Source organism: Aulostomus chinensis, chromosome 23 (genome assembly GCF_037954235.1).
Source record: "Aulostomus chinensis isolate RoL2024-O1b breed Wild chromosome 23, RoL_Achi_v1.0, whole genome shotgun sequence".
NCBI classification, from domain to species: Eukaryota; Metazoa; Chordata; class Actinopteri; order Syngnathiformes; family Aulostomidae; genus Aulostomus; species Aulostomus chinensis.
In genome coordinates, this window is record NC_141342.1 from 10,837,388 (window position 1) to 10,860,544 (window position 23,157).

At 42.7% G+C, this 23,157-nt stretch overlaps 2 protein-coding genes across 5 annotated transcripts; one reads left to right on the forward strand and one right to left on the reverse strand.

The window, feature by feature from the left end:
* Positions 1-1,270: 1,270 nt before the first annotated feature.
* Positions 1,271-16,925, reverse strand: sbk1 (SH3 domain binding kinase 1). The gene is made up of 4 exons (XM_086196499.1): positions 16,035-16,925; positions 9,191-9,432; positions 7,350-7,552; positions 1,271-6,937 (listed from the first exon to the last, which is right to left on the reverse strand). The coding sequence occupies exons 1-4, from the start codon at positions 16,070-16,072 to the stop codon at positions 6,110-6,112; spliced, it is 1,311 nt and encodes a 436-aa protein (XP_086052625.1). The 5' UTR covers positions 16,073-16,925; the 3' UTR covers positions 1,271-6,109.
* Positions 16,926-17,252: 327 nt separating this feature from the next.
* On the forward strand, positions 17,253-22,873 carry LOC147239511 (retinol dehydrogenase 13-like). Of its 4 annotated transcripts, none has more exons than XM_086196503.1 (7): positions 17,253-17,355; positions 19,757-19,875; positions 19,962-20,117; positions 20,221-20,325; positions 20,490-20,702; positions 20,843-20,944; positions 22,386-22,873. In XM_086196503.1, exons 3-7 carry the CDS (start codon positions 19,976-19,978, stop codon positions 22,691-22,693), a joined length of 870 nt encoding a protein of 289 aa, XP_086052629.1. In that variant the 5' UTR covers positions 17,253-17,355; positions 19,757-19,875; positions 19,962-19,975; the 3' UTR covers positions 22,694-22,873. The 4 variants fall into 4 exon arrangements, with proteins under 4 accessions (XP_086052629.1, XP_086052626.1, XP_086052627.1 ...); XM_086196500.1 differs by lacking the exon at positions 17,253-17,355 and adding an exon at positions 18,317-18,498; XM_086196501.1 differs by lacking the exon at positions 17,253-17,355 and adding an exon at positions 19,262-19,444.
* Positions 22,874-23,157: the final 284 nt, after the last annotated feature.

Sequence of the window (23,157 nt, forward strand, 5' to 3'; positions counted from 1 at the left end):
GGATGGGAGCTCTGTGTGCGGCTCGACGCTCCAGTTAAAAATACTTCACCCAGCTCCATCTGACCACGTTCAACTTTTCATCGATTTCCAATTAAATTTGGTTTCACTTTGCGAAGAGAACATTTGAATGATTAATTTCTTGTTGTTCACTTCCATTCATATACCCCAGGGAGGCTACATAACAATGACAGCCTCTTTTATTCTGCCAAACATTCCACGCTGCGCCGCCATCAAGTCGAGCATATGAGTGGGATCCAGTTCTATTATTATTTCACATCTGCTGGCAACTTCCTTTAAATGTTGTCATATTTGTCCCAAGCAGCGCATTGTGAAATAAACCTGCGAAAGTGACAGTTGAAATTTAGCGGCGTGAATCAGGATATAAATGGTCTGCCTGCCCGTCACACAGTCACCTCCTGTTAGTGACATCAGAGCAAAACTGAAGAGGATTTAACACATGATCTCATGCAGACAGCTGCATCCTTGCCGATCACTTTTCCTACCCGTCCCTGTTCCTACAGAGGGCTTATAACCAGCTTCCTCCAGTCCTGCGAATCAATTTGCTTTAGCCGAGGGCCACTTAAGCGCTGCAGCCGAGGTCTAATCCAGCGTTTCTGAACCTTTAAAGGGTTTCTTTCCCCCAAATTGCAAAAAAAGTACTTTTTTTTCCCCTGCTTAACCCCAGAGGTATCAAGCAATGCAGATGTGGAGATAAACAGCATCTGAACTTTTTTTTTTAAAATCAGCTGGTTTTTGGAGCTTATGCAATTAGGACTGATACGCTGCAACAATGCTGCTATAGCCCCCGAAGGGAGAAGCTTCCACCTAAGCCCCGTGCGTCTTGGATGACCTTTCCTTTCTCTTGCACTGTCTGAACTGATTAGCTTTTCTCAGTGGCAGATACACCATAGCTCTCCACTGCTATTTAAACTCAGGCTTTAGCAAACGATGACACCCCAGCTAAGGCGCAGCATGAAAGGGGCGGTGGGCTGATAACTCTTCTCATCTTCAGTGACATACTCGAAACCACCCGTGAACTTATTGGCTGTTTGAGGGCAGTTCATGATCTCCTATCTGCACATGTGTTAATTGGGGCTTTCAGAACGGATGTCGGCATATTAATGTAGTTTGGAGGCTCATTGGCGGACGAGACCAAAGCCTCAGGAAATCACACGTGATTCAAGATGACCTTCATCTCATGTGGAATTTGCTTTGCCAACACTGGCTAAAACAAAATCCCACCATACAAATACCCAGGGGCCAAATGATGTGGTGCATAATTTTATTTGAACATATATTAACATTTCGTTTAGTTTTTGTTTTATTAAAGACACAATACATACAGTATTTACATACTTAGTTTCAACAGCAACACCTGCTGGCAGAAAAAAAGTTGGATTATTAGATCGAGATAAAGTGGGTAAATGGAAGGCTACCCTCTAGAGTTTGTATAAAATTTGTCACCTTATCATTGAATTTGACAATTCCTGTCATAACAGTCCATGAAGAACAACACTGATCTACGGATTGTATTACAGAGCCGCAGCTGCTCACATCAGAACGCTGTCACTCCAAGTTGGGGGCTTCATGTAAGTTTTATGTTGTTTTGCATTATGTAATGATTGATCATGAAGTTGTGTCATGTGGTGATTGGTCATTTTATGCACCAGTGTCATCAATGTAAGACATATGCGTGCCGTCTAATCTGACCCTGGCACCTCCTATGATGTAAGTCTGGGCTAATTTACAACCTCTACAACCGATTTAAAGATTAACTTTTGACAAATCCGATGAGATTCACTACTTCTCTCAGACAAAGTTTCACTATAGAGTCAAGAGTGAGGATTTAGAGCATCAGAAGGGAGGATTCTAAGTCATGCGGGTTATCTGATGAAGGATATTCACTCATCCAGGGGGGCTTCTGTTTCACACTGCCTGCAGGAGAGTCTTGGGTATTTAGCCTGTGTGGGGTTGTTCTCACAATCGTTCAAATCAGTTGGTTTGTTTGTGCTCCTGGCTGTTGAAATGAGATACAACAGCCATTAGCATCATCGGAGTCACCAGAGGCCAAGTGTAAACAGCGGTATTCAGAGCATATGGAGCAAAATAACTCCAACTCATTACCCCCAACTATGGAAAATGAATTACCTTCATAAACATTGAGTTTTAATACCTGAGACTCACTTCCTTTCAGCAGGTGGTTTGATCAGAGTATTGGACTTGGATGAAAGGTCCAGCCACCCTCAATTCACTCTTCCTAGGATAACCACGACTAAGACGAGTGAGAGCCTTCACAGAGATCTTGCTAAGCGTACGCATACCAATCAGCCTTCGTCCAGCTGAAATGATCCTCAAAAGAGTGCAGAACCAGCCATCAAATGAGAGACACGGGCCAACTTTACCACTGAAGGTCTAACTAAAGATTTCCCATATGCCAAGGGCAGTCTTGGTCATGGACACTGATTTAATTGAGAAGGCACAACTATCTCAATATGCCCAAGTAAGAAAAGACAGACATAGGAATTACAAACCTTACTGTTATGAGCAAATAACACCAAAAATACACAAGAGCTCACCTGAGGTCAACTGTTTCAACACCGAAAGATACAAAAGCTTGGCGAGGAACCTGTCAGACAGGGAACTTATCCAACCATAGAGATATTCTAGCCAACGAATTTACTGACAGGTGGCAACCATTTTCCAGAATTGAGGAGAAAGGTGGTTGAAGCACCTTCCAATGCAAGACACCCTCCTCGAACCCTAACCCTTCATAACGGAAGGCTGTGGTGTCAATGGATTCCCCATAATTGACAAAAAAGGCCAATCTTGACATTCAGTGAGCAAAGTCAAAAACTGGACAAAGACGAGGCCATGTTGCTTACCTGCATCTCAAATATGGAGGCGTTAAAAAAGGAAGGAAACGGCTGTTACCCAGAACCACATCAGAACAATTCTTTGACCAGATTAGGGAACTCTGTCTGAATACATCCTGGTTCTCTGTTGAATCGAGGGACACTGGACTTGGTTGGAAATACTTGCAGACGTGTCACCTCTCATCAAAGATGCTTCTTCAGCTCTATTTGACTAGACTGGAGGGAGCGCCAGGTCTTTAGTCTTTGTGGGGTCATCCTCAAGGTGATTGATGCCACCGTTCATCAGTGCTCCCGCAATCGCTGAGGTTGTTTGAGTTCATCCTTTCCCACGGGATTCATCAGACACATGACTCCAAATAGTGGTATGGATGACCTCGATTACAACACCACAGAAACTAAATACTTGCCGAAAACTGATCTTGAGTTTTAAGTTTGTCTCTCAGCCAGTTTCCCTCGATTGACTTTATGTGGGAGAATTGCGTAAAGCCTTTTAGACTTAATATCAAAAACAGCACCTTAATTAGTTAGCTTCTCTAAGCTGGATTTTAAAGCATTTCAAAAGAAGATAAAGACAGCCAATATTTCAGATGAGAATGTTCTTCTCTGTGAGGAAAAATGAAAGAATGTGATGCAGCTGTAGAAATTTGCTCAAGCAAAAGATGTAGGAAGAAGTAACAGCCAAAACTACCATGAGAAATCTTACTGTCAAGAAAACCTGGGAGAAACAGTTGAGAAATATGAAAATACAGTAAGTCAGGACCAACAGATTTCTTTGAAGGACTGAAATTAGGGAAGCTGGTTAGGTAGCTAGCTTCTTTAGTTGCTTGAGTGATCAACGTGTTCACATGGTCCTCCGAGTTTGGTGTTCAAGGTTTATAGAGATATTTATTATAGACTGACTGTTTAATCTCTACTCTATAACAAGCTGTGTATTGCTTGTTGTGTCCAGAGGGGTTTTCTCTGCCTTGAAATATGCATCTCGTCATCTTCCCCTCTTCCCTCCCTAAATTCAGCAGTTTGACTGCTGTGATTCCCTCAAAATGGCCTAAGGGAAACTTACTGATGTCTAAATTTAAGGTTTTAAGTTAAGGGCAAACATTGACAGATCAAGGTTGTTTTTTTTTCCACTAACAACATCTTTAGGAAATCCTTATGTAACTCATTTCTTCTAAGTCATCCTTCAATGAGAGTTTGAAAGCAGACCTTAGCTTAAGTGGTTTTATGCAAGCCGGCACTGGGGCATGGGACACCTCTCCTTTCCGTTTGAACTGAAGAGGCCACTTGGACGAGAGGTGAACATCTGTCTACAAGCAAATCTAGTTTCCCCATATTGGATGATGAGTGAACATAACAGGTAAAATGATTGTGACCATCAAGAGCTTTCGATAAATACAAAGATTGGTAACCTGGCTCATAGAATGAATTCCGCAGGTATGTCTTACCTCCTATAATAAGGTAAGTGACTGTCATGAAAAACAGTGGAAGGCTGGGAGAGGGGCGAGTGATTTGGTCTCAATTAGATTGGATGTTCAAGAGGAGGACAGAGGCTGAACCAGAGGACCACCGCTACTGTCACTATAGCAACAGAGCTGATGGGCTGTCAAGGGGAAGGAGTGGGGAAATGAAGACAAGCACACGCAAATACACACACACACACACACACACACACAAACACACACACACACACACACACCTGACTGGCATAACAGCGATGCAATTCAAGCAAGAAAAATAACAGTAATGAGCACTCGCTGATGCATTCCTGCTTCGCCTTTTACATCTAGTCATAATTAGCAGTAACTCGTTGCTAGCTGAATGTTAGGCGCTGGTCAGGATCAATCACAAGGTGAATTTCATTCCTACAGACAAACACTTGCTGCTTTAAGTCATACATTTGGATGCACTTTCAGCGAGTGAGCACGGGAGATTAGAAACATATGTCTTGATTATCAAATATCAGAAAACCTTTTGTTAGTTGTCAGCGTGAAAAGCAGCCCCTGCAGACAGAGCCGACTGAACGTCGATGGAATGGGCTGCACTCAACCAGGAAGCACTGATGATTGTACACAGGAAATTGGTTATGGTGACAAGGAAATGCAAATGTCTACTCGCCAATGAAGCTTGGTCAAATGCAGATAAAATCATTAACAACTGCAGTGGCTACCATATTATACATCATGATAGATCATATTTTTCATCGTGACGTACAGTACTGTACATTCTGTCATATTTTGTTGCTACATACAGTGCATTGCCCTGACAGTAACTGCAAAACCCTTTAATCCCTGTTGTAGAAAATTAGTACAGCTACATAGTTGAACTACCTGATATTACTGTGCACTCCTTCAAATATCAAATTATTTACAATATATTTTTCTCTTCTTCTTTTACAAAAATCTTGTGCTTTAGCATTTGAAACACACACACACACACACACACACACACACACGCACACACATCCAAACAGCAAGTAGAAAAGAAACAATAAAAAGACATTTCTTCTTCTCCTCCTCCTCCTCATAAAATGTACAATCCCTGTATTCTATTGTGTCTCACTGGGAATGGATCTCATTGAGAGGAGTTCAAATGTGACAGCTGTGTCTTCCAGCCAGACAATGAATTTCAGGAAGTGACCCACTGAAGTGTCCTGAGGTGATGTCGATCACTGAGAACCTCTCAGTCTAGACACAGAAAACATGTTCTTTTACAAACTGCTACATCACAATTCCTTTTTTTCTCTTTTTATGATGCTTTTTCTAAAAATACCGATGACTAACGTTATTCGTGACATGTTGAAAAGAAGTGTGAGAAATGGCAGTCGAGTTGCGTAGATTGCCCTCAGATCACTGGCCGCTGCATCGACCTCCTCAGTAGAACTTTGGCCTCCTTGGAGCTTGTTCTGATACGTCAAAGTAAAATAATGTGAAGTGAAAATCAAGGAGAGTTATTTTTATGGAGTACCTAATTATAGAATCATTAGCACCACATATGGGTGAAAAAAAACAACAACAAATGACTGGATGGCAGAATGAGCTGCAACATCAGTAGACTCTCAGCTTGTGGAGTTGTCTTTGGTCACAAATCAAAACCTAAAAAAAAAAATGTGCCAGTGATGTCCCGTCCGAGTCCGCACAGCTGATTGATGATGTCCATTTCCAGAGCCAGGGGCTGGAGTCTCTTGATAGCTTGTTTTTACTGTGAAAAGCCATCTAGGTCCATTGTCAATATCACTGTGGTCACACACAGATTTCTATGGCCGTCGCCATCACCATCTGGCTTTTGTTCTTATCTCGGCCCGGGGACTGGTGCTGTCCAGACTCCTCTCTGGGAGACAGTGGGTCAGAGAGAACACTACGCTTGAGAGGTGCAGGACGGAGACAGGATGTGCCTGGAGGAGTGGAGGGCTCAGGGTGTCTCTGCGAGGAACGTGATGAAGAGGATGATGAGGAGGACGTGCAATTGCCAGTGCACACACCTGAGCTTGACCGTTCACTCCTCTTGGCTCTGCAAGACGCTCGACGCCTGAGCTCGCTGACCAGCTCATACTTGACGAAGCAGAAGACGTCCTTGACTCCGCAGCGTTTTTCTGGCTCAGCAGCTAGCAGCCTCTGAAACATGCGCAAGGCATCATCAGTGAAGCGGCGCCACTGTGATGGGTACGTCCCCACAGGACACCCTGCTTTCTGCCAGCGCCGAAATTCCTCATAGAACGCATCTGCTGGCAGTGCTGCCTCCCAGGGGAAATTACCCGTCAGCATACAGAAGACCAGCACACCAAAGGCCCACACATCCAGACTGGTGGTCACCAGGAAGCCTTCGGCACGGCTAGCACGGCACACCTCAGGTGCTGTGTAGGGGATAGTGCCGCTCACCCGTTTCACACGGCAGCCTACACGTCGAGTCATCCCAAAGTCGGCTAGCTTGATGCGGCGGCACTCGCGGTCGAATAGGAGCACGTTCTCGGGTTTGACATCCCTGTGTACCAGGTTTTTAGTGTGCATGAAGTCCAGAGCCAAGCCTAGTTGTTGCATGCAGCGTTTCACCATCTCCTCTGGCAGACCCACCTGAAAAGAGAATGAAGGGAAGAAGTTGACAAAGATAAATTAATTAGCCTCATGAAAAGAAAAAGAACATGATGGGCCGGTTACTGGGTTGTTGACAACACAACTGTCAAAAGTCCAGGGTGAAAAAAGAAACGCTCCAAAAAAGGAAACCCGATATAAGAGTATAAGTTCCGTTGCAACTATTTTAATGAGTGCTTAGAGGAATCATGAAGTCTAGCGCTCAGAAAACATCAATGGGTGAAGCACTAAAGCGAAGTGAGAGCTCTATGCAAAAAGAAAACTGAAGATGAAGACGAGGCACCAATCCCAGGAGAGCTTGTTAAAATCGCCGTGTCGCAACATGGCGACTGATTGGAGCTTCTCAAGCTGAGAGAGCTCAAGCGATTGGTGGAAGGAAGCATGATAACATTACCTGTGGGGGAATGATGTCGAAAAGGTCCCCGGCGGGGGCATATTCTTGGCCAAATACATAGCTGTCCTCCGTCTCAAAAAGCACATCCAGGACTTTGATGACGAAAGGGCTGCAGCTTAGTGAGCCTGTTAGACTGTATTCCCGCAGGAAACTCTTCAGCTTTGTCTTGTTCTTGGTAACAAATTTCAGAGCCATTTTGGTACCTACACAAATGAGATAAAATCATGAAAAAAAAAAACATGTATACAGTACGTAAACTTCCCATATTAGCCTGTTGGTTGTGCTTTCCAAACTACACCTGTTATTTAAAAGTTCAACTGGGAAATGATTCTCTGAGGGAGCCGGGAGATGACAACGAAATCAACCCCAGCTGCTTCTTTCATTCTTGTATGTATGTGCAGTTTATATATGACTGAGGGCATCTTACCTCTTCTTCCCCATTAAACACATGCAAAAGAGCCTGTGTAAAATGTGTGTACAGCTATTCTAATCTCACACGCCCTCTCCGACTCACTCAGCACTGCTTTCATGTTCGACTCAGTCGCACTGCCAAACTTTTATTTCCTAACAACCAAGGGTTAAACAAAAGATGTTGAAAAAAAATCCTTAACAAACCCTTTTAACTGTGTCTGGAGACTTTCTGATCCAACTAAAATATACTTACCGACCACTTCATTAGATTCAGTCTAATGCGATTGAATACAACACAACGCCTGTTTGGGATTATAAAGTTCATGTTTGATTGATGCAGTCAAAATTGAACTACATATTTATAATTGAGGTCGTAGTTTGCAGTTGTGTGAAGCTGAATGGATTTCTATTCGTAGGTGTTTCAGATATTTTGGCCACCCCATTTACATAAATGAAAGGGGCAGAATCTTACAAACACCGTTCATACGGCACCCCCCCCCCCCCCCCCCCCTCACGATGACCTCAATAACAAACAAGAGGACACCCACAGGGGATTTGTCTCATTTGTTCATGTTAGTAAATTTTTGTTTTTACAGCAGCTCTGACTTTGGTTTTATTATTTGTGTGGATAATTAAATGCAATTCCAAACCCTTTTTTTTTGGGGGGGGGGGGGGTTCACAAGTGTTTATATGTGAAAATTAGTAACTGGCTACTATTCAAATTTCTGCATTTGAAAGATTTTCATTCTATAAATGTTTCATAGTAAGATCTTGGAATCTGCGAGTAATTTATAGGTCTTTATTGGCAACTCGAGGTGCCAAGTAATGACTGTAATTCAGGTAGATTACATCAAATTTAATTCTAGCTATACGAGATCAATACACTTGCACGGTAAAACAACAACAAAATGTTGGAATTTATTTACAACAATCTATTTAATGCACTGTATTTTCATTTTACTGCAAATTGCAACAATTTTATATGATATAAACTGGCAACTTTTTGCCAGATATTTACTGTATATTTTGTTTACAGTGTAAAGTGTATACCTCTGCAAAGTATAAAAATCCCATTTTTTACTACACTTCCCTACTATCTCATAGGTTTTATTTTAAATGTAATCCTGCTAACAAACAACTTTGCCCATTGTAACGGTCACAATACAGCAGTTCTTGGAGACTGTAACCAATCTATTGCAAGTCACCTATGATGTATAGATATTTGTGTAACTAGAGAAAATGTACTACTAAGTACAATCACAGAATTTGATGAGGCAACATACAACAAAGTGTACATTTTTAGCTTGTTCATATGCTGTGCAACAGTCAAAATGGTGAAGGGGAATCTGTAAAAAACACCAGCTGTTTATCTTGATATTTGGCACCAGTGTATTGATGATGCATCAGTATTTTCTGCTCTCTGTTCTCACCCTGCGTCCTGTGTGCCACCAGATCCACCTTGCCGTACGTTCCCTTCCCCAGCTCACGAATGTGCTCATATTGTTTGTTCACATCTGCTGCTGACAGAGAGGTGATAGCCAGGGCCTGCATGTCCTCCACAGGAACCCCTCCGCAGTAGCCCAACTTGGATGTCGGAGAGCCCCCTCCACTGCCCACCCGTCCTGGTCCGGATGGAGAAAGAGACAGGCTCGCCTTGACGCTGTGGGGCAGACTGACGAGAGAGGAAAACACTGCTTTGAGTCAAGTTTTGTTCTGTTGTGATGATTGCAGGTGATATAAATTTTATGCGCATGTGTTTATGACTGAGGGCTTATTTGCTGGCATGTATCCATAATGTGTGTCCCAGAGGATGGCTAAATCAGGATGGCTGACAGTCATTTCTATATGATCAATTCGGGGAAGGCATCAGCAGAGGGAAGTGCTCTTAGTAAATGTATTGGACTTCCTGCTGTCCCTCTAGATCACTTTGGCTGGCTATAGATGCTAGAAGGGCTGGTGTCAGACTGCACTTACTGGCAGGCAGCTATGGGAAAATCAATACCACCAAGTAGATGGAACAACAAATGGAAACACATGGAAAAAGCTGAAAGCCTCAAGATGCATAGATGCTGGTAAGGCATGCCATGTAGGCTTTGACACGTATGTTTGCTAAAGCTAAAAGAGCACTGCAACAAAAATGTAATTGCTGAAGAAATGAATCAAACTGATCCTTGGAGAGGAGAAAAAAAGAGGTTTGAATTGCCATCTAAGATAGAGTCAGACACACAAACAGCTCTGTTACAGAGCCAACGGTAAGTAAAGTGGAGGAAGAATAACTCAATTTAACAAACGACACAACATCAACCTTTTGATGAAATGGAGTGAATCCCACTAATGATCTTATCCATTGTCTCTGTCTCACCCCCCCCTCCCTTCACGCAAAAATCAAATTTAATCATCCAATCATGCACAGCACGCATATGCACATACGCACACTAATAGGCAGAAAATCAGCACAAACAATTTTGCTGATGGCCTATTTCATCCATCATTCAAAGCCAACCGCTTTGCTCTGCTCTGCTTTGTTCCTCCCTCCCTTTAATTTCTCGGCAGCACCAGATTCGAGATGTGTGTCAGCCATGAGGTAGATTTAAGGAAATAATGCTGAATTTCCGCACATCCTTTTATATACAGTGGCACAAAGATAGCACAGCAAGTTTTGTTCAGACATTCTGGAGGTGTTGAGGTTCTTCAGCATCGGATCATGTGGGAAGAGCATAATAAATATAGCTATTAGATGGGGAAACAAAAATAGGATGTGACCAGCCTTGTTCTTGGCTCCTCATTCTGCTGCAAATAGAAAGAGTGGCCCCGTGTACCATATGTATCTCTGCAGATCACACTTGCTTCTTGATTTTATCATAAGCATCGAGATGGTTATGTAAGAGACTCAAATATTGTAGCCTACTCATGCTCTGTGTGCCCACTGCGTAAAGCCTTCAGGGAGTCCAAAAAAACAAAAAAAAAAGTTGATTTTTTTTAATCTACCAGTCTGTGGTCCAGGTTTGGTGATTAAATATTTAAACAGGACAGACAGACTGGAAGCATTTCCTATGACCGCCCACCCCGCATGGCCCCACACCAGTCACACCAAACCCAGCAAAGGGAGCGCTTGTTTACTGGCACCCTTTCCAATCTGCTCCGGGGCAGAATGTGCACCGCTCCAGCATGGATCTTAATCACATTACTCAGCTCCCACAAAGACAAAAGCCCCCCCACCCAACAGCACAGGATGCTTTGCACTCATTTCCTCTGCAGAACTGGATTAAGAGTCCTGAAATGTGATGAGTGGTTGGGAGACGGTGCTCTCCGCAGCTGCGATGACGTTGTAAATATGAACCAGAAACTGCAGTATTGTGCCTCGGAGGTGTGAGGATGAAGTAATTTGGTTTCTTGAAGATTGTTGTGTGTGAGATTTGGAAGAGGAGTCAAAGGATCTGGTGGACAGTCACACAGTGACACACTATAAAAGACCCTTTGTGCTCTTTCCTCTGTGAGAGAGCAGCTGTAGCCTCCGCTCAACCCAGCACTCGTGCTAGACCACAGCCACATGCCCCACTGAGCTCTCATTCTGCCCTGCTGTCCACTCAGGTGTCTCAAGACAAGGCAGCATTAGCATTCTCCACACTTTCGAAATCATCAGCAAAAATTTTAAAAGCAGATCCCCTGCCTACTTGTTTATTCATGTATTGTGTGTCGCGGTTGCTTGAGCAAAGACCTGGTGGACCTCTAACAGACACTTGCACCAAAACCAGCTAAAAACTCTAATTCTAAAATCTGAAAACAAGAATAGTCTAAAAATAAAGCTATTGTCTTAATTCCTGAAAAGTGGAGACATGGGGTTTGCTCTTGACAAACAATCCCCTGATTTCTCTAAAGCAGATTGAAAATCTCACTCCATTTAGCAATAACGCAAATCGAGATGTGGGCATTCGAAGTGAATCCCTCTTAGATGTAGGTTGTTCCCAGAAAAAGGCTAAAACATCATATTTTACGCCCTAATAACCACAGTGATACTCTCCCAACCTGTTGGGCTTGACTCCACATGTTTCCACATGAGATTTGAATGCAGAAGCAGTTTCATCTCTTTGAACGCTTTAAGATGTGGACAGAGATAAACCTGTGATGCCAATGGGATCTTTTGTGACAGATTTTTCAGTCTTTCTAACCTCTGGGTGCGCTCTCAACACGAGCCTTCCTCAGTGTGACCCAAACAGCTACCTCTGACTTTAAAGGTACTATATGTAGGATTGAAAACCAGCTAGCGCTTCATATGCTTCATAAATACACAAGGGGCAGCAAATGTGATACATTTTATGAGGCTCGGCCTAATGAGCACTGCTGGAAAGACACATTTTTATAGGTCAACCTGGAAGTTTGCATTACCTTGTACTCCCTTGAAAAAAAAGCCACTTTTGATCAATGCTCTTTAAGTCAAGTTTAAGTTTCTGAGACTTGAAGCGTAACTGCCATCATTTGAGGTACAAAGCTAACATTAAGCTACGGAAAAAAAATTACATGGCGGACGTATGACTTCACCACGACTAGCATTGCACAGCCTCTGTTTTTAGCTCATGATTTCTGTAGTCTTGTTTAGGCGCCTTATCGCAACCGTCACAGGCTTCTAAATTCAATAGTGCAATATTGCTGCCGGAGAACAAAATTTTATGCTATTGTGAACCACACATCATATTGCAGGCATTTAACTGAAAATCCATCTGAAAATCCCATTGACTTTGAAATGAGGAAACCTGCTGTTCAACAATGCTAACTTATTTCCTGGCTTTAGGACTCATTCCCATATCACTCTATAGAGCGTGACACAGTTAAGCTCTAAACAGCTCTAAACTACGTGTAAGATGTTAGCATATTTTGAAAAAAGAACTTTTGTGCCAAAAGGCCTCTAGCAAGGCTGTTCACATTATTCAAAGTTCCTAAAGATTAACTTTAGTAACATTTATCACCATGTCTGCTAAAATCCTATATTCAGTAAGATAGTGGCTCCCTGAGAGTGATACTGCTACAGTTAACTGTGGCTAACATAAAGACTCAATAACAGAGAGGTTTCGATATTATATTAGAATATCGTAAACTAGTTCACTTGCAGGTTTGGAAATGATAAAATGTTGATTACACACTTTCATCCGTAACAAATGTATTTTACTGTTTAGCAAGCAGATTTAAAAGGGGGATCAGCCGTTTTGCACACACATTATTATTTGCCACTTTTTGTCCGGCCAGCCCTCATTTTTCATTTCCCTTTTTCCCTCTTGTCTGTTCCTGAAAATGTAAACAAGGGACTAATGAAAGAAATAAATAGATTTCAAGGCCTGCCTCAGTCTCTACCTCTCTCTATTACTAATGGACTACTTGCTTTGCTCTCGGCAGAAGAGTCATTATGGAGGAAGACTGATCTCTTGTGTCCAATTTACTGTCAAAATGCCCAGTGTGCCTTGTCTCCAGGTCCCATTTATATGAATTAGGTTTGACAAAATATTTGGAACTTAGTATAACCCAGCACAGTTAAACAGGACTCCAAATCAGCCCCCAGAATGAGCCTTAAAATCAATCAACACCTCTCTAAAACAATAAAATCTGAACATAATAATCCTCTTGTATTGCAGGGTTGTTATATTTCGTAGTTTTATCTACCTAGTAAAGTGGCATGGCATGTATTTCTGTGCATCTGTCAGTGTCCCTCTGTCTCGCCGTAAACAGGTTAAATAAAAACAGGCTTTCTTGTGACAGTCAGCTGCAGTCGGGACACTCTGTTCCCAATTCAGGCAGGGGAAAACTGAACCACCTTCCTCAGCAGCACAGAGCACCAGGACTGGGTCTCCATCAGCTGAAGATATACCCCCTGCTGTGTGGTGATAGGTGATCTTGCGGTCCCAGGCACGGACGCTCACTTTGACAAATCACCTGCACTCAGCTGTGCCTGGCTGCCCTTATGGAGACACCCTGCTGGGACTGACTACTGTGTACCCCGTCCCTGACTTGACACAGACTACCTCCTATCAACCCTGCCTTGCTAAATCCCTTTCACACACACCCATGGAGCTACTACGTGTGGTAACACTGGCAGCTATTGGCCTCCTGCTGAGATGACCTGAGACCCAGGAATGGATAAACCAAGGGTGAATGAATCCAAACAAAGACTGAGATTAGGTTTAGGTGCAAGTACTGTCCCTTGAGCATAAATAAGAAAAAAATAAAGAGACGGGGAGACACACACCGAAATCATCAACACTGAAGTTTGAATTAAAGCTAGACTGCACAACATCTGAGTGTAAATTTTGATCATACTCTGCGTAATCATCACCCTCATTGTAATTATGTCCTGCAAACATGACTGCAATAAGCCACAAAGGGAACATACTGTACCTAACCCCCCACTCTCACAGTTCAATAGCCTCAAGTTCTAATAGGGAGGCTTCATGAGAGAGAGGGACTGAGATAGTGTCACTAGTGAAATCCAATGAGCTGAAGCATCCCTCTCTTTGTACCACATGCTATAAACCGCATCCCTTTGATGTCAAATTCGTGGGGGTAGCGTTCTTCTTGTAAGAGCTCAGAAAATGGGGTCTAAATGGGGGCGTGGCTAAATGATATAACAGCTAAAGAGGACATTTGCACATTAAAACTTGTGTTGATTTGTGATGCTGCACGTATGCAATGACCTCTACACTACAATCGATACAAAAACGTTGATTGCTGCATTAAACACCTCCCTTGCCATCTTAAATCTCTAAAATGCCTTGATTGTATGTATGGTGCAAAAACAGGTAAAGGAAGCATCAAGCACATTATAATACAAGAAATAATAAAGATGCTGCATCAGTCAGTTATGGTAAGTAAAATATATAAATATAACATCTAGTGAATGAATATATGAATGCAATTTACATATGGTATTCACTCAGCGAACACACACACATGCAGGGCCAGAGTTTGATTGACAGGGCTATCATTAGACAGCTGTTTTTTTCATTGATGATGGTAGGTCGGTTGGGATATAATCCGCTTTTTCTTTATTTTCACCCGGTACGACACACACGCTTTGCAAGTCTTATTTGATGGGAATAATGAATTCTAAAAACACATTTCCTTATCAGACTTTGTTCAGGAGTGTCAGGAAGAGTCTTTTATGTATGTTAATTGACAGTATCTTATATCTTTTGTCATTTTAATTGTCTTGGACTGTAATTGTTTAATCTTTTGTTTTGCTACAACTCATCATTACGCTGTTAAGCTGGTGCTGGCGATTTCTTTGGAGCCGGTGGCTAAAAAGGATGATTTCACAGGCGTTTGTGTGGTCCCTGTTGGATAGAATCATCTGTTGTTTTCACTTCGTATGAGCTTCATATTGCAGAAGCCATTAAACCTACATGAGGCTAGAATTAAAAAAGATGTAAAATCCCGTTTTCATTAAGGGTCACCTGCTTAGTGATATTAATAAGTAGAATTAATTTCATTGTTGCTGAGTATTAATGTGATGGTTAGTTATGAATATTCTATTTTCTTGTCATTTAGTATCAGGAAATGACAACATTCTGTCTGATAAAGGCAACATCTCGCTGGCTATTAAGTCGGAAGCTTATTTCCATGCATTACATGGCATGAATAAAATCACCTCTCAGACCTGGATGAAGTATACAGGCGGACATTAAAAGTGAAATGCCACGTTGCCCTCACATCCATCCAGCACAAGACAAATAGGCTACATAATATAGGGCTGCTGGATTAAACGTGACATAATGTCAATTCACACATCTAATTCCTATTTCTCTCTCATAAATGAGAGGTAATACGTTGATATGTTGAAGTCAAACACTGACATATGTTTGTTTAAAGAAAGAATGGTGAGGGAGAATTTGGATTTTTACAGGGGAAAAATTGTGATATAAATAAGGATTACATATAATGAGGTTGAATATACAATTGAGGAAACACTAGCTTGTTAGTCATAATGTTAAATTATTGTTATTATTATTTTTTTACCGTTATCACTGCCGCTCTATGAGGCTTTACACCAAGGTTTCCATACTGATGAACGGCTGCATTTCAATTCAAATATAGGTGAGTGAAAATGGGTCAAAGTTCAAAGAAGAGAAAGTTATAAAGAATAAAAGTGTGAAAGAAATTCATGATAACTCCAAACAGGTTCCTTTCCTTATCATCGACCCTTTAAAGCTGATCAGTCTGATCAGTCTTTCTGCCTGCTGATGACAGCATCTCGAGGCACCCCAGTGCATCTAGGTGTTACTCGCTCACCTGCTGGCGACCTGTCTCTCTCCTCCATGGTCCTGCATTGAGCTGACTCGCTCCGCACAACGCCGAACCGCCGGAGTCTGCAAAAAACTGGACCAAGTTATCGATCTACTAGAATCTCTAAGAAACCCGTGCAGCTCCTCCAAAGACAGCTGATAAACTGATGAGGTCCGCCGCTGCGCTGTGCTCGCCGACTCCTCGTCCAGTTTCTGGAGATGCTGAGATACTTGTTTGGTAGGCGGATTAAATCACAGCATCACTCATCCAATGCTGGATGCTGAGATGAGGACACAGGCTGGGATCCCTCCTCTGAGCGCCCACCATCTCAACCTGCCGAACAGCGGGGGGAGGGGGTGTGTTTATCTCGCGCTCCTCCAGTGGTCCGCATGACCCAGTTCAGCACCACACACACTGACACGGACCCGCTCATTCACAACCTTCTCCCCGCAACCTCACTGGACTCTTCTGTCTTCCAGCCCAGCTGCTGTCTACTGTCACTGTCAATCTTGTCGGTCGGTTCCGACAAACTCTTAGGTTGAAGGGGGAGAGGGGGGAGGAGGAGGACGGGGAGGTTCTGTTCTCAGATGCTCCTCTGCTGGTCCTACCAGTCAGCTCCTTCATTGTTCACGGTCTCCACCCTCTGGCACATTAATACGCTCACGTGTCCCGGGTCCTAGCGCCGGTGCTAACTTCCATTTTATAGTTTTGATTCATTCTGAAAAGGAACAAGCTGCTCCACTCTTGCATAATTCAACAGCTTCTGGCCTCAAGAACTTCACAGGGTGACTTTGCCAACTTGTTCTTATTATAGATAATAGCGAGGCAAGACGTTCAATTAATTCACAACCCTGGCATCTCCCCTCATACTGTACATGTTTGGTAACAGGACTCCTGCCAGACATGTTTGCCAACAACAACAGATTGGACTGAGAAAACAGCACTGACATAACAGGGAGAACCTTGATGCATCATCATCATCATCATCATCATCACCGTCAGAGGGCTGATCAGATGGGTGCAGGTTTGGAAGGATGAGATGCTGGGAGGCTTCTTTTTTCTTCTTCTTCTTTTTTTCAAAGGCCATTTTAAACACATGATGTCTTTGATGTTGGTAGATGATTCTGTGTCACCTTCTGCCATCTTGGTCACACCGAATCCGAATGCCTCTCACTGAATGACGTTGCTCTGATTTCTCTGTCTCCTTTGTTTGTGTGCTTTGAGCTGAGGATCCACCAGAGAGAAGGATTAGCCGCGTTCCAGGAGTCCGTGATCAGGATGAGATGAAAAACGAAGCCTAGAAAAAGGGGTCGATGTAGGGGATTAGGTAATTTTTTTTTTTTTTTTGGAAACAAACTTATTTCACCCAGGGTGTTGTGTTGCTTGTTGAGCAGAAGGGTGGGAGGATACAGAAGAGATGCATCTTTGCACCATCGTCACATTCAGGTGTCGCACACTGCAGATTCAGGCCAGTATCCTTGGGGATATCGTGGGAACAGGGCTGTTATAAATCACACTGAAGGTCAAGCACTCGGGGCTGACAGAAGAGATCACCACGGGTCAAATACATTGGGACAACCACACACACACACACACACACACACACCTCTGAGCAGTTTACAAATACAGCAGGGCTGCTCCTCTGCTCCTTCTTGCCCCTCCTCTCCACCCTTTCAGACACTCACGTCCTAGTTTTTACTTTTTATGTGTCACCTCAAGTTTCCACCTCTTTTGCAAAGGGGTGGCCTTGTTTTTTCTCTGTTCACAGGCACGTCTTGCCGCAGAGTGTGACCTAGTATGTCCTAGTTGCCCCGTAAGCTTAGTTTCTAAAAAGTTTGTTATTTGTTTCTCTACCAAAGTGCTTACTGTGGTCCACAGTTAGATTACAGTTTCATGTATTCTGCTCTTCTGCTAGAATATATGGATAGAAATACAACACCAACAGGAACTCCAATTGGCTGATATGCAATGTGCTGCAGAACAAGCTTTTTCATGGTTTCATTAAGAGACAAAATCAGTTTTAAATTATGTGTAGTAAAATACAGGAAAGTTTTTTTTTAATACAAATATTGATCAGTTATTACAAGAGACCAGAAAAGTAATATTGTCCGAGTGAAACATCAAATTATCGTAGTAATTTCTGGGGGCATGGTACCTTGATATTTCTTTCATCAATGATGTAAAAAACAAATCTTTTCAAGCACATTGCTTGCTTTTGAAGTATATTTGTGACATGGAACTCCATTTCCCACAATGCCTCACGAGTTATTATGGCTTGATGACGCCGAACACAAACGCCGGCGTAACCTTGTGCTAGCTGGCTAGGAGCGTTGTAAAATCATCTGTGGAGGCAAAGTTCTAAGATTTGAAATGCTGTATTTTATCGTCGATATTATTACGAAATAATGAAGAGGTATATTTTACCAGTTTCTGTCTTTGGAACATTTATTGGAACCGCTGTCTTACTGAAGTAAGTGAGCAACTCTTCATTGGTTACATAGCGTTTCTACTGTCACGTAACTGTAACGTTACAGTACTCAGTTACTCGTGCTGCTTAAAAAAGTCAGACATATATCGAAATTCAAACGATAAACATGTATTTTCACGTTTTGTACCGTTGCTGTAGCCTGTTACCTTTCTGTGTCAGTTATTTTCACATATCTTCCCTGTACTATAGTTGCCCTGTTCGTGAGCCTTCTGCAAGGCAAGACTATAATAGAGCTAAATTCGAAATATATCCAGTTTGAATTCGTCATGGTAGATTACAGAGATCAAATCACTTGTTAATGGTAAGTATGCGCTCTTCACAGCATTTCTCCACCTTTTAGCAGGTTAACACAGGTGGGGGCGTAATTGTTATTAATTTCACCTGTGTTCACCCTGCTGTGACGTGTCAAATAGGCTCCTCCTGTTGCTTCTCCTACTCCTCCTCCTCCTCCTCAAAGCACAATTTTTCTCACCTGCATATGAAATATGTGACCCAGGGTTTGCTGAGAAATAAAAAGTAAAGATAAAGGATTAATGCCAGACATAAATATACAACAGAAATAATGAGTGTCTCAGATTTTGACACAGGTGTTCTTGATTAAACATTCTCCTGAGGCCTGTGGATTCTTGATTGACAGCCCCGTCGTTCCCTTCCTCCTTTTATTTTGCGTGTGTGACAATCTTAATTGGTACCATTGTTAATTCATTGAGTTTGTTTATGTAATTTAAATTATCTTTGTATGTGAAGTCAATCCTGATAAGGGGTGGAGGCAGCCAGAGCAATTTAAAACACCTGTGCTGGGTTTAAAGGCTCTTAACATGTCAATTCATATTGTGTATTCACAACTTTAATTAAATGGGCAGAACACGGTTTGCACACTGGATGCTGGGAGCTTTTGGAGCCTCTGGAGCCCGTTTGCCTGCAGTTGGTAATTCAGCCTTGGCTGGATTAGAGTTTCATAATTTTTTTTTCAAGCATGTAGTGGGGAGAATGGTTAAGATTGAAAAGGAAAGTGTAATGAAACAAATGTTGAGTCATGGTCTAGCGGGCTGGGGCGGCACGGTGGTGCAGTGGTCAGCACTGTCCCCTCATAGCAAGAAGGTTCCAGGTTCGAGCCCAGGCTGAAGCACGGGGTCTATCTGTGTGGAGTCTCCATGTTCTCCCTGTACCTGTGTGGGTTCTCTCTGGTACTCCAGCTTCAGTAAGACGACCCTAAATTTGGATTTGACTCTCCTCACAGGAACTATGTCACTGGTGGCCGCTGTCCTAGTAAAGCCAAAATTGATGGCAAGACTGTGATTATAACGGGAGCCAACACAGGCATCGGCAAACAGACGGCTCAGGAACTGGCCAAGAGAGGTGTGAAGAGACACTATGAGTAAACATATAAGATCTTAACTGTTTTGTTTCCCTCACTGACATAATTCCTTTTCCTACATGATCAGGGGGCCGGATCATTATGGGATGTCGAGACATGGAGAAGTGCGAGGCGGCTGCTAAAGAAATCCGAGGCAACACTCTTAATCCCCACGTCTACGCGTGTCACCTGGACCTGGCCTCCATTAAATCCATCCGAGAGTTTGCGGAGGTAATCAAACAAAGTAAGCAAACAAGAATGTATTTCACAGTTATGAGTTCTATAAATAAACAAATAAATACAGCTCACTCTGAAACACTTCCTCAAATATTATTGTTGCCTTGTAGAGGAGCAGCGTGTGGATATACTAATAAACAATGCAGGGGTCATGAGATGTCCACAGTGGAAGACAGAGGATGGCTTTGACATGCAGTTTGGAGTTAACCACTTGGGTACGTTGCTTGAATTCGTGCGATTAGATTAAGTTTGACTTCTGTGACCTGAAACTATTTTCCCCCACTAAGTTTTGCTCTGTGAGGTCCAGTACATCCCAATTATAATGAACAACTCCTCGCTCCTTCACTACCTGATTCCAATAGTTTCTATCTGCCTCCAGGCCACTTCTTGTTGACAAATCTTCTGCTGAATAAGTTGAAAGAGTCCGCCCCCAGCAGAGTGATCAACCTGGCCTCACTCGCCCACATCGTTGGAAAGATTGACTTCGAGGACCTGAACTGGGAGAAGAAGAAGTTTGATACCAAGCAGGCGTACTGTCAAAGCAAGCTTGCCAATGTTCTGTTCACCAGAGAGCTCGCCAAGCGATTACAAGGCAAGTCTAGTGGCTGCTGCATACGTGGGCATGTGTGGGAGGGTTTATGGCCTGTTCTTATTTGTAATTGGCCCATGGATGCATATTTTTAACAATTGTGTGTGTGTGTGTGTGTGTGTGTGTGTGTGTGGGGCTAACAGGCACAGGAATCACAGTGAACACTGTACACCCAGGCGTTGTTGCCTCAGAGCTTGGGAGGCACACGGGCCTGCATCAGTCCCTATTCTCCAGCTCTGTGCTCAGTGAGTATCATCCACCCTTTAACTGAATTCTGAATTAGAGGGATGCAGAGGCAGCTATCAAAAGCTCTCATTTTTGCCAGACGTCTGTTCAGGCAATTCCTGTCAACCTGTTTTCATTAAATGAGAATAAGTTATAACACAAATGACCGTGACTTCTATCATGAATATCTTTGTGTCACGTTAGCGTCTTGATTTGGGCCTGTTATAATTCAAAGGTTTTAGCAAGTCCTGTCAAATAGTTCAAAAGCATAAAGTCTATACTCGTGAAAATCTGCTTCACGAGGTTCTTAACCCAAATACCCTTGATGTAGAGATTCTCTTATAGTCCATAATACACCAGTGCTGCCAGCGTTGCTGCTGACACATGTTTGCATTGGTCGTTCAGTATACACGTTTTCTTCTGTTTTTTAGTGACAGTGTCATTTTTTAATTATAGGCGATCAGGGGTTAAAAACAGCCTCCTCTTTGGTGATTAAAGTCTTTAGTGTTGAAAAAGATATTAACAGTCATCATGCAACTTGAGCCAAATTTCAATATGAACTAGAGGGCACTCAGAGAGCGCCTACATCTGCCAAGATGAACTCAGCCAAACCCGATGTTTAAAAAAAAAAAAGTACTCTATAATAGCTGTCATGGGCACACAATGAAGTTATATTTTCCTCCTGCATCACTTCTTTGTGACTCACGAATGCAGAAAGAGCCAACCACATGCATTTAACTTGAAGCTACTGGTTTTTGTTCAGTACTATCATGATCATCAAACGGGAAGGGCTGTAGTTTGTTTGTTGTTGTTGTTTTTAGCTCAAATCAAAGTCTTTGTGGATGATTTAGCATACAACTGAATTGAGAAGAGATGGATAACACTGGACAATGCACTTGAGAGTTTCTAAACAGGTTATTTATTTACTGTACTGTTTTGTTGTCGTTTGTGATTGGTGGGTCCAGGATGCCTTAGTTGAAGCTAAATAAACATGGCTGGCTCGTTCTGCGCCCAGGAGTCACAAAAATATGATGCAGAGAGGATTTGTTAGCTAAAAAAACAAAACAATTTATGACTAATTTAAAGACAAAACACACTTTTGGGTGACCTACTGCTATAAACAGATCCCACCCACAGTTCAGTGGGTGCCTCTTTGGCCAAAGCTACACCCTCCACCATTAGTTGAAACTTTTTCTCATGGTTTTTGTGGAAACCTGCTGAAAGATAGAGAAACACCATCAAAACCTGACCTCCTCATCCGCTAATGTGATTATATTAGCTCCTTGGCGGAGGTATAAATGTAATCAACATAGTCATGCTGTCTGTAGTACTCCACAGACAGCATGACTCCATTGACTCGATTGGTACTTGACAGCAGCTGATTCATCCAATGAAACGCTTGAATCGAACAGTGATATCCTATTGAGTTAAAACCATCGAACCTCTCTCTGCTGCCTCCAGGTCCTTTTTTCTCCCTGTTGGTGAAGAGCCCAGACTTGGGGGCCCAGCCCAGCGTCTACCTGGCCGTGGCTGAGGAGATGGAGGGGGTGACGGGACGCTACTATGACGTGATGACAGAAAAGGAGCCAGCACCTCAGGCCCTGGATGACGAGGTAGCTCGCAGGCTGTGGGAGGTCAGCAGCAGGCTGGTGGGTCTGGAGGAGGAAGGACAGGCCAGCAAGTCAAACCTGCCAGCAGAAGGCGAGGGTGAAGCTGACCAGACACATGGACAGAGCCCTGGACCAGCTGTCAGAGCTGTGGGGTCGTAGATCTGCTCTGGCCTCTGGGCCAGCGGGGGATAATGGACCTTTATTACTTGAGCTGTGCCAGACTCAACAAAACAATGAAATATCTGAGGCTGCGATGCTGGGTTTTTATATGAAACAACCAAGTTTGTACATGTCTTTATCTTCCTGTATCAGGATATTATAAAACATGTAAAACAGCAACCTCTGACAATGGACTTTTTTTTTAAGTTGGGTGCATTACAACAATGACAAACGAAAATTAACTATACAAGTACAGAGTTGACAAAGAGACGTGTATAAAGGAAGTTAAAAAGACTCAAATAAATATGATAAACGAAAACACCACTATCATCAGACATTTGTTCAGATTATTTATAGATATTTGTTATCATGCTGGAAGCTTTCAACTCTACCATTTTATTACACATGAAATCATAACAGGAAGAGGACAGTCTGAGGCCGCAGTCGTGTGAAGCGTCTTTGTA